The following is an 11,776-nucleotide window of genomic DNA, read 5'->3' on the forward strand; positions in this document are numbered from 1 at the left end:
GAGGCATCCAAATGGCAAAGTGTCTTCTGGCAATCGTTGCTTGGTCTGTGAAGCCTCAGGCAAGAGCTCTTTGTTTTTACATTTATCATACGCTGTTGTTCGTGTTTTTGGTGATGTTACATGGGGCAGGTTGGTCAGTCTTTTAGGCACTGTGCAACCTGCTGCTAGAGCTGAGCAGGGTAATGAGCCTATTGGCAATGCGGCTGGTGGTACTCGATTTCCATTATCCCAGAGAGAATACAGCTTATCAGACACCTATCAGCATCCACAACTCACATGCTAAGAGGACAGAGTTATTTCTGGGCATAGCACTATGGCTTTCTGAGTATAGTTCCCATTACTGACCATCTATCTAAATTGTCTTGTGATGTGAACTGTGCATTAGCACATTCAGACTTGGTGAAAGGTAGAGCTGCGTTTTACGCTCTTGTAGGGGCAGAAGGAAGCACTAGGGTGTAAGTGTGACCTTCCTAAATGTAGTTGTCTGAAAATCTTTCAAGTTTCTCTTCTCTGGGAAGCACTTAAAAACGAGTTTGACACTGATTACAGTGTCCTGAAGAACTTGAAATACCAAAGGGGTAGGAATAGCTAAGTAATTTTTGACGGGTGTTGTACACTTACTGTGTCCTGATTATGCTTATTTTTACAGACTTACGTCTACCAGATTATAATATTCTCTACTTGCTTGTCAGCTGCCTGCTTTTAATGCCCTGTAGTCTGAGCAGAGATTCTCATTGCAGGGAAATGGTATTGTTTTTTACCTAGAATGGTTCCATTTTTTCCTGATCCCTGTTGTAATAAATTCTTTCTCTCTAAAAGCTTCTTCCCCTCAAACAAATCTCTCCTACTTATAAAACTGCAGTTTTTTACTGAAACATCATAAAATTCCCATTGGGGAGCTACCTAATTATATCTTACAATAATTCTATTGAGTGATCTATGGCTCCACTTTTATTCCCTATTAGTATTTGGCAAATCGATGGGCAACCTAATTGATTGTTAAGGTCAAATGTCTTTATTGGCTGATGCCTGAATCTCTTATTACGACTTTAAAGACTGTTTTATGGTCTGTTAAAGTTCTTGTATTTGTTTTTGCACAGCAGAGCAATGAAACTCATGATATAGCTGCTGGTGAACAGCATACTTACACATCATTTCCTGTATACTCAGGTGCAGTATTAAAAGACTGTGAAATATTGAGGTATCTGAGTTGAACAAAACTGCGGTAAGGAACACTTGATCATGGGCTTTCAGATTGTTCTGTGAATAAGGTAGCTGTGATGTGAAATAAATTCTTTGCTTTTATGACAGCTTAATCATTTCTAAGTGTACAAACGCAGAGCCTTAACAGCTTTCATTTTGGCTTGTGATGCTTGCTGAGGTGCGGGAGAGATTAATGTGTGCTGCAGTACGAAACCAGGATCCTTGTGATTGCCTGATATTTTGCTAAACTTTTTGTCTCTTTGGGTGAGTATTCTATCTGATTCATGTTTGGGAATGTACAGGTGTGGTACAACAGCTCAGTATCTTCTCAAACAGGTTGTGAGCATATACTCTTGTTCCCCTATTTTCTGATCTGAGGCTACAGTGATGGCAGTCGGTAGAGATGGTCCCAATGAAATGGGCATTTGCTTTTCTTTCAGGGTTTGTGATAGTAATCTGTTTTAAAAAAAAATCATATTTACCTCTGGATTTTCACATATAGTAGTATGATTTCGGAGTGAATTTTACAGAAACTCACTTTACAGAATCACAGAATCAGGCTCACAAGTGTCCCCTTGTCCTTTCCTATTGCAGCTCCATCATCTGAGTAAGCAATTGCTGTGTCTGGCAGAATGACTATCGACTCCTACTGCTTCACTTAGGGTGCTTATAACTGAATTAGTTGCCCAAGATTCGCAGAGAGTCAATGAAGCTGCTTCATTCATTCATTAAACTCATTATTATGAACATCTACTTCAGATGAGAGAATTGCACACTGAGCTCTTTTAACTGTACAGGGGACGTGGGCTAATGTTGTTGGATAGATAATGTTTGCAGATCAAACTGACTCCTGAAGGCGATATCACAGAGATCGTGGCTATTTGGCATTGTTTTTTTTTTTTGTGTGTGTCCTTTTGGTTCATAAGATCTGATTGCTGCCTAATGTAAAACAAATAGCTGGTTCCACGAAGGAGATACCAGAGTTGGAGACTGCCCTGATTTGTGTTGTGATCACTAGGCACCCTCTGAAGCACTTTTTTAGCTGAGAAATTTGTCACAAAGAACCAAAACCCAAACTCTTAGGTTGTCTTTACTTAAATTTGATGCTAGCTTGGTGATTGGAGCACTTCACTGGAGTATATATGATATACAGACTCAAACCCAGCCATTTGAGGAAGTCTAAACTGAAAATGTTCTACTTTTGGGCAAATTTACCTCTTTCTTTAAATTATTCTTTATGTTTAAGCATTACTTGATAGCCTGCAGTGAAAGAGGCACATGTCTCATTCTCCTTTGCCCCAGTATCTCCACGGGTTTCTGACTGCTGATAATTGTTGAATGCTGTCTCTATGCGTAAATACTTAATACAGACACAAACTCTAAGGGGACTGCTTTATAACTGTTATCTTGCAATTGATTCCTGCCTTAAAATGCAGTTGCTGTTTTATAGCTACTTAAGCAAGTGATTTTGTTTCTATTTCTGAGGAGGTTGTACCACCTTGTATTGAACATCAATATCATGCTTCTTGGAGTGAGACTACGTGTTTTGTTGCTCTATGGGTCCAGAGAATGGAATTTGAGCCAGGTGCTTCGTTTGAGTCAGGAAGCTTTCCTGATGCCTGTGCTGGAATATAGAAATACCGTAGAGTCACTTTGTATATCTTTTATATATGGGGAAAGTCACTCTTTTTTACTGCTGCAAATCAACGTTGTCTGCGAAGTTAACAGCTGTTCTATCAAAGTTGGTGGAACTGTTAGTTACAAAGCTAATACATTTTCTGAAAATGGAGAATATTGCTCATCCTTACAAGCTAACTGCATTTGATTGGTTTTACTCCTGCTATGCTTGTGTCAATTTGCCTTTGTATGGAGAAAAATGTACGAAGCTATCTCAGTAATGAGCAAATGTGTGGTTGGTTTGTTTTCTAATTGAGACAACCTTTCCTCTGGACGTCTATTGAAACATGTTTAATTGCTACAGCTTCAGTTAAAGGAAGTAAACGCAAAATTTCTGGTCTCTACAGTTGCCTGTGGACGCACAGATCGTTCATATTGAATAGCATCAGTGCAGTAGCTTGCGTGACCAAGCACTTGAATATCACTTCAGATTGGATATTAGGAAAAAGGTCTTCTCAGAAGTAGTGGTGATGTGTTGGAACAGGCTGCATGGGGAGGTGCTGGAGTCACCATCCCTGGAGGTGTTCAAGGAATGTGTAAGCGTGGCACTGAGGGATGGACGTGGTTTAGTGGGGATGGGTTGGCAGTTAGACTGGGTGATCTTAGAGGTCTTACCCAACCTTTATGATTCTATGATCAAAGCATGGTGATGGGAGCTGTTTTGTAAACAGAGCCTCACTGAATGGCTTTTGGTAGCCTTAGATGTCTTTCAGGCTTGTAGAATTAGTGGATCTTGTACTTCTCTACCTTTGTGTGGGGAACTTAATTCACGGACTTGAAGAATTTGGTGCCCTGCTCTGTCAGTTCTTACCCGGACTTCTCACTAATTCATCTGGCTGAGTTAAAATAACTTAAATACTTGTTCCATGCCCACCTGCTTAAGTGAAATGAAGAGAATTTAAAGCAAAAACTTCTTTCTAACAAGAGAGACTAGAAATATGAGTATGTAAGATGTTATAAGTGCTCTGTTGAGTATGTAAGATGTTATAAGTGCTCTGTTGGTAAGGAAAAATACGCATATAAAAATACTTGATTAATTTCATGGGAAGTTATTTCCTTCTCTTTCATATGAATAAAAAGTATGTTTGCCTTTACTACTTAGAGTTCAGATATTTGCCCTGATTTTACTTTATAACAGTGCATTTTTTAAGAAAAATGTTCTTAATTTAACTATATCATCCTTAATTTAACTGTATTTTTTTTGTAGTTTTTACAAGATACTGTTAATTGAAAAGTTTAATAAGTATGATTTTTAATGGCTCTCTAGCGTTGTACATGAAAATTTGAAAGGTAGCTAAATCACAAGAAAGCACTCAGCTTTAAAAAAAAAATAAAATAATGTATTATGCAGTTGTTTCTGTAATTAGGAATATATTGTGTTCTGTTAACACTTCATTTAATTTTCTTTTAATTGTAGTTAATGATGAAGAACTAAAGAAAAGAATAGCAGAAGAACTGGCATTAGAACGAGCCAGGAGAGACTCTGAAGCTCAAAAGAGAAGGTTTGTTTTTAATAACAGCATTTAAAACAAATGTACTTAATGCTTTTATTACTGCTATTTTTGCATTTATTATAAACAGTTAAATTTTGTGCCTTCGAGACAAAATGGTAGGTAAGACCCTTGGGCTGTATGACCAATTTTGATATTAAGTATGTGTTAACAACAGCAAATGAACTGACATTGCCTTGTCAACATTTTGTATCAATTTTTACTTGACTTTTTTTTTGTCTTCCAAGGTGGCTCTTCATTAATTTCTCTTGATTCTAAAAAGTCACTGTGTAGAGATAGTAATAGTTAGGGAGCATTGTAGAGGTGGGTTACTTATAACCCTTCTGTTTTAAATCCTCTGTTTGATCAAAAGGTACATTTTTGAACAGCGGTAGAAATGGTAGTTCTTGTTATTTCTGTGAATTCTTGATTCTTCTGTGTTGCAGAACGTTTTCGACTGCTTTAATACTTAATGTCTTAGCTCTTTGAAGGTGCAAAGTGTGGTAGTTAGACAGTTTACCTGCAAAAAACCTTTTTGATATCCCTTTTGTAAATGAAACCATTACTTTTTTAGGTGTATTTTTTTTTTTTCCAGAGACTGTAGAGATAGTAATTACTATGAAAGACTTCATAGAACCACACAGGGTGTAGATGCAGAGTTGGGGTGTAGTGTTTTAAAAATATATTCTCTCTGTTAAGTGTGATGCTGGTAATTGTTGGCAATTAAAAACTTCCAGTTTGAATTGGACGTCGGTTTGTCTGTGTGGTGAACTTGGTGGACTTGTGTGGTAATTCGTAGTTTCTTTCAGTGATGTTGTTAAAAAGATAACACAACACACAGATTGCAAATACGAACCCACTCGTTGTCCTCGCTCTGAGAGTGGGAAGAAAGGCTCATTATGATGGATTTTAAAAATTAGAATGTAATTAGTGCTACTTAAACTGTCTGCATATATATCAGTTGTTTCCCTACACATCATTATGTTGCCATTTAATTGTGTTAGGCTGATGGAGTATGTAATTAGATAGGACTATATAAATGCCCAAGAAAATGAATCGGGCTTTTTTTTTTAATCAGCAGTAAAGGAAATCAATATGTAATAGTAAAATCTCTCCTCTTTTGAACTGGACTTTGACAGGAAGGCTTGTGTTGTATTTGAGCTGAATGCTGACTGCTTAGAGTTCATTTAAACATGTTTACAGCATGGAAATGTTTGTTTTGTAGCTTAAGTGTTTTGTCCCTTGACACTTCTCAGTGATTTTCATCAACTATTCTGTAACTCAGTTCCTGCTGGTTGTGCATTGGCCTGTGAAAGGTAGGGAGCAGGCTGGCTTCTTGCATGCCTGATGTTGTATTTTATAGGAACCAGTGCTGGCAGCCTTCCTTAGCCTGGCCAAGGAACGTGTCGTATTTAAAAGATCGTGTGAAATCCTTAGGTTCTCTTAAAATCAATTTGAAGAATCTGTGCTTTTGAAACATCAACTATCAAACTAAATTTAAAACAAAAATACCAACAGGAGAATAACTTGTTAAAAATCGTGCTAGCAACTTTTAAATCTTTTCTAGTTGTTTGTTTTCCTAGAAATAATCAAGACTTTATTATTTTACTTTCTACATACTATATATAATGAAAAATATGGATTTGGCTGGGGCGTAAAGTCTCTTATGTCTCATAAAACAGCTTTAAGAGATGGAAGTGTTTACTTAGCTGTTACTTGAGGTGTTTTGTGGACTGAATTCTGGTTCAAGTCAGTGTTTGTAAGAACACTGGAGAAGCACTGTAGCAAATACGGAGCTGTTCTCTTTCAGAACACGCTCTTCTGAGAGTGAAGTGACTGCCGCTATGTCGTCCTCATGAAGAACAGATTTATGTTGTTCAGCATACCTACTCCTCCTGTTCTATTCCAGTTGAGAAAGCAATCTCTCCCAAATTCAGGGGCAATAGGAATGTCTGTGCAGTGTTCTTTTTTTTTTTTTTTTAAGTCAAGATCTATACTTTCAGGCGAAAAAAGCCTGCAATTTTCTGTACAACCTCAGGTATCAGTCTTCTGGACACTCATGTACTTTTAGAGCCGGTATAATTTTTCATCATTACCAGACTTCAATTTTGAAGCAAAAATTTAAGAGCTCAGGGTACACTGTTCAGACAGAGCGTTTCTTACCTAGAGACTTCTAGGTAATTCAGACAAGAAAACCTAACAAGACTCCTTTCTCATTTAGTTATGTATAGTAAACATGGAAGCACGTTGCTGCAATGTTGGAAGATGGAACAAAATCTGAGTTCCCAGCTGTTCTGTGTTTAACACATATATTGGAATAAACCTGTTACAGAGAACAGCTGATAGCATTCATTTGTTAATAGTTGAACATGTGAAAAAAGGAAGTGAAATGTAGGCTTCACAGCCTATGTAGAGGGTGCAGAGTACAAATACACCAGTGTTGTTTAAGGCTGGTTGGATTGAGGAGGAATGGTGCTTGATGTCCGTGCTGGTTAGCATCGTGTTGAACTCAGTAGCTCTTTCAGCTTGTGTTTCAGGCCTTTTTGGTAGGGAAATGAGCAGAATGAAGCCAGATCTCTGAAAAATAAATTTGCTGCTTTTATCTGGTGAAAAACAGCTTGGAATGCTGTACTTCTAGTGTTTAAATTTTTTGGAAGAGTTATGGTAGGGGCATAAGCCCATCATTAGTGAATTTAATGGATACCATAGTATTAAAAACTACATGACTTTGTACTTTCAATATATTTAAAAAAATCAGTTTGATAACCTACTATTTTTCTTTCTTGACTATCTTGAAATGAGATATTGATGGTACATGACACTCATATCCATAATTCAGGTTTTTGTGTTTCTTTATAAAATGTCTACCAAAGATATATTTTGCCAAGTGTATATGTTCATTCCCTTCTCAAAAAACAGTTTTTCTATCTTTACGTAAAAATAAATTGAAACATATAAATATCTGGAACTTGCAGCTGTTGATTGTGTCTAATTCCAACTATCTAATAGATAAGTTCAGTTTCTGCATGCATTGTGTCACTAGATTTTGATCTGATTGCGATGTGTAGTATATTCATTTAAGACTGAATGAAGAATTTTTATTAGCTTGGTATGCAGTTTGTTTATTCATACATACATACAGTAGAAATGGTTTAAATTTTCCTCCAAATTATGATCAGTCTCTCCAGGATTTTCTTCTACCAGAATTTGAAAGTATGTAGTGGTTGTGGAAGCGTTGTAAATTAATGCAAAAGTTAATAACTGCCATCATGAAAACATGTGTGGCTTGTAATCTGTTGATGGAAATTGAAGCACTGCCAGTGGCTGAATTCCCCCGTGTTTAACCATTCTGGGCCAGAACACCAGCTCATCTCACATATTGTTTTCACAGCCCAACTAATGGACAAACATTCCTGGAAGTGCTTTAATAATGCTGCCTTCTGGCTGAATTGCCCCTGGGAGTTTATCTACTTGGTCTGATAGACTGGATGAATACAGTCACTGTCCGTGGAAGTATTTTTTATTTCCATCTTCTTAAGTGAAAGCGTTATGTATCCTCTCAGAAATGGACAGAGTTGCATGTGAAGGATCTTCCTTGCGTTGGAGATAGGAATATCTACTGGTCAGACTCGAGGTCTAAATACCCTATGTCCTCTACTCAGTTAAGGAGAAGAACAATGTGTTAGCAATCCAGAATTTTGTAGTAATACCATGTTGACCACAAACCCCACTGAAGACTCAAAGTTTGTACTAATTTATTTGTTCTTAGCTCAGCTGTTGTTTCTCACTGTGGTTTCTGAGCATTAAGAAAGTCTCCTCTTGAGAGCCTTTTCATTTAGAAAAGTTAAGCTGATTTTTATTCAGCTGCAATGGAATTTGTGGTGACTGCGTTAGTAGATGTGACCAGTTAATGTGTCGGAGCTACGATCTTTTGGTAATAATCAAGGTAATTTGCAGGTTGTATTAATGCTATTGTATATAATACTATTAGTATTAAGAGCAATAATAAAGTAATAACACCATTACTAGGGAGCTTCTATTTTGAACAGGAGTGATGAGCGTTCTTCCCCCTAGATCAAGTATAGCATTAATATTCTCATAATCTGCTTTCCTTTTCATGTTAGTTACCTACCATTAGCTCCTGATAATATGCTGTTCTTTATAAGGTTTATTATTTAACAAAAACAGTCTTAGCCAATACCTTAATGCTTTATTTGTGGCTTATTGAGCAATTACTTGGGCATGTTTGAAGACCTTCTGGTATGACTTCTGCTACTGCCTCTGCTATACATGGACTCTTCACACCAACTGAGAAAGCAAGCTTTTGTCCCCTTTTAAATACCTGCCACAGCCCCTGTTACACATCTCTGGAAGAGAAGCCTCCTAAAAAAGAATAAGCATGAGAACCTGAGTTTGACAGTAGTGTCAACCAGGAAGACATAATTGTTGGCATGGTTTCTTTTTCACAAAGTTCTTAAATTTATTCTCCAGTGTCATAATATGAAGAGATGTCGGATTTGTGAAACTAGATATTTGCCGTGACATGAAATTATACAAAATATGACATAGAAACTTCAGAATCCTTTAGCTGTTTGGATTTCTTCCTCAACTACAGTCTTACAGATGTAGATCATTACACTATAGCTTGTCACAGCTGTTGAACTTCTTTTACTGGAATGAATTTGGTGATGAGACTCTGAAATAACTTTGCCGTGCTAGAAGACTTGGAATTAATTAGAAGCATTTAGAATATGATAGAATAGCTCGGTTGGAAGGGACCTGAAAAGATCGTTACAGGACTAACAAAAAGTCAGTGTGTTACTGATGGTGTTACCCACGTGCCTCCTGAACAAGCATGGAGCATCAACCACCTTGAATGGAAGTTTGTTCCAGTGTTTTATACTACACAAAATGCTGACGTATCCCATGAACTTCAGCCACGAGAAGAGTCTTGCTGACCACAAGAAGCACGTTCCATCAGGGTTTGCAGAAAGGTCTGTACAGCTCAGTGAACCAGTGGCTGTGTTCTGGGACAGGATGACAGTAATAAGCTAGCACGAGGGATCACAAATTGCACTTGTGCAAGAAATAAGACATGGCAATTAATAGCAAGAAATAAAATCTATCAATCATGAGGTTTTTCCAGTTTTCCCTGTTGTTGTGCTTCAGTCTCTCCCTGACTTGCTCTATTCACTGCCAGAACAAGGTATGGAACTTGGTACTTTGCCTATTAACTTGAGTGGCTGAGTATAAGTATGTAATAAGTTTCGATTTGCATTTTCTCTGCTTATTCTGGACAAGCTCAGCAAGTATTCGGTGTACTTCCTAATTTCTCGAGAAGCTGATGTATGAAAACTTTAAACATTGTGACTCTGCAGACCAAGCATGGGGGAGGTATGTGGCTTTTTCTATTCTGATTGTTAATGTGTGAACTGAACAGATATTTATCTACCATATACACTAACTTTGTTCTTCAGTATAGAATCAATGAATCATTAAGGTTGGAGAAGACCCCTAAGATCATCTAGTCCAGCTGTCTACCTCTCACCAGTATTGCCCTCTAAACAATACCCCTAAGTACTACATCACTATTGCATCCAGTTCTGCAGCCCCCAACACAAGAGGGATGTGGAGTTCTTGGAGCAGGGCCGGGGGGAAGGCCACGAAGATGATCAGAGGGCTGCAGCACTCCCCCTACAAGGACAGGCTGAGTGAGCTGGGGCTCTTGAGCCTGGACAAGAGAAGGCTCTGAGGAGGCCTTATAGCAGCCCTTCAGTGCTTAAAGGGGGCCTACAGGAAAGCTGGGGAGAGACTTTTTATAAGGCCATGTAGCGACAGGATGAAGGGAAATGGCTTTTAACTACATTTCAGGAAATTTAGAGTAGATATTAGGAATATTAGGATATTAGATCTTTACTGCAAGGGTTTTGAAATACGGGAATAGGTTGCCCAATGGGGTTGTGAATGCCACCTCCATGGAATCGCCTCGCAGCCTTCTCTTTTCCAGGCAAAACAAGATATTGGTGCTTAGTCAGTGATTTTTTTTTTGTCCTAAAGCCAAAGCGCTGTACAAGACACTGTGAAGAAAAAGCAACAGTTCCCGCTGATACCAGTACAGCGACATTTCAAGGATGATAGAGAAGGATTCACCAGTCACTTCTTACAACTCCATCAGCATGCGTGGGTGCGGGCAGCCTGGAGGAGGCAGCTGGGCAGGCAAGGCCCCAGCTCAGCCCAGAGAACTGCCCTGCCCTGCACTGACCGCACACGCTCGATGCGCTGCAGCACTTCAAGGTTTGCGGCATCCCCAGAGCAGAACCAGCCCTCAGACCTGACAGCGCTGCCCAAACGCAGGAGGAAAGCCCAAGTTCTGAGGGAGCTGGAAGCGGCCCTGGAGCTGCCATGCACCCTGAACACGCTGGCATCCCAAGCCCAGAACCGGGCTGCCCCTGCCAGCGTGGCCTCGGTTCCTGAGGAATTTGGACACTGTGCCACGGTGGGGATATGGTGGGAACCCAGCTCATCGTGGACTGGGCCAGGTGAAGTGAGGGCTGTGAAGGTGCTGGGGAGGAGACAGCCCTGTTGTCAAGGTCCCTGCCTCTGCCCACCTCAGCAAAAGCAGGGAAGAATGAAGCTGACAAAGGTGTGTGGGGGATCTCCCAGCTTTATTGTATTGGCCTCTTGGGAGCAGTGCAAGTGGTGGGACTGGCACATGGCAGCTCCTGTGCAGACTTGGGGGCTGGCAGCGGGGACTTTGGCTTTGATGTTGGACGTGGGAGCAGCTTCACTCCTGGGACGACGTGTGGCGTTGGGACCAGCTCCTGCTGCCTCTTTGGTGTGAGCAGTGGGAATTCGAAGCAGGACGTCTATGCGGGGAGTGCCTTTGTGTGAGGGCCTGCCCTCACTGCGTGGACCGTCCATGGTGTTGAGGCACTGACAAAGCCCTGGAGGACCTCAATGCTGCAGATCTCGCTGAGCTGGGGGTCCTTCTCTGCTCACGTGGGGCTGGACTTTGCCTGCTGCCATGGCGTCTTCTTGGCCGGGACTGGGAACGTGGGGCCCGACCTTGCAGCGGGGAGCGGCTTCGTGTCCGGCTCCTTCCCTGCTGCCTGGGACGCCTTCTGCGTGCAGCTGCCGGAGACGCCCTGGAGGACCCTGGTGTCCTCCGTCTGGTGGATGTGCGGGAGCTGCTCTGAGCCCTTGGGGCTGCTGCTCGTCTGCTCCCGCGGTGTCCGCTCCCCCGGCGTCCCCGGCGCTGCTCAGAGGACACCTGATTGTCACGAGAACGTGGGCAATTTGTCCTCTGCTCTGTCCCACGCTCACTTGGCTGGTCGCTGTGTTCTGAGGAGCCGTTGGATGGCTCCAGACCCCTCTGCCTGGCAGTGCTGGGACCAGCAAGCTCAATG

The 11,776-nt window shown here is 40.6% G+C and overlaps 1 protein-coding gene across 3 annotated transcripts in view; it reads left to right on the forward strand.

The window, feature by feature from the left end:
* CHCHD3 (coiled-coil-helix-coiled-coil-helix domain containing 3) overlaps positions 1-11,776 on the forward strand; it is a 164,758-nt gene that overhangs the window by 24,817 nt on the left and 128,165 nt on the right. For all 3 annotated transcript variants that reach the window (XM_021384293.1, XM_021384294.1, XM_021384295.1), the window contains exon 3: positions 4,298-4,382. In XM_021384293.1, coding sequence (XP_021239968.1) covers positions 4,298-4,382 — 85 coding nt within the window. The remainder of the gene's footprint in view (positions 1-4,297; positions 4,383-11,776) is intronic.

The sequence above is a fragment of the Numida meleagris genome, chromosome 1 (genome assembly GCF_002078875.1).
Source record: "Numida meleagris isolate 19003 breed g44 Domestic line chromosome 1, NumMel1.0, whole genome shotgun sequence".
Taxonomy (NCBI): Eukaryota; Metazoa; Chordata; class Aves; order Galliformes; family Numididae; genus Numida; species Numida meleagris.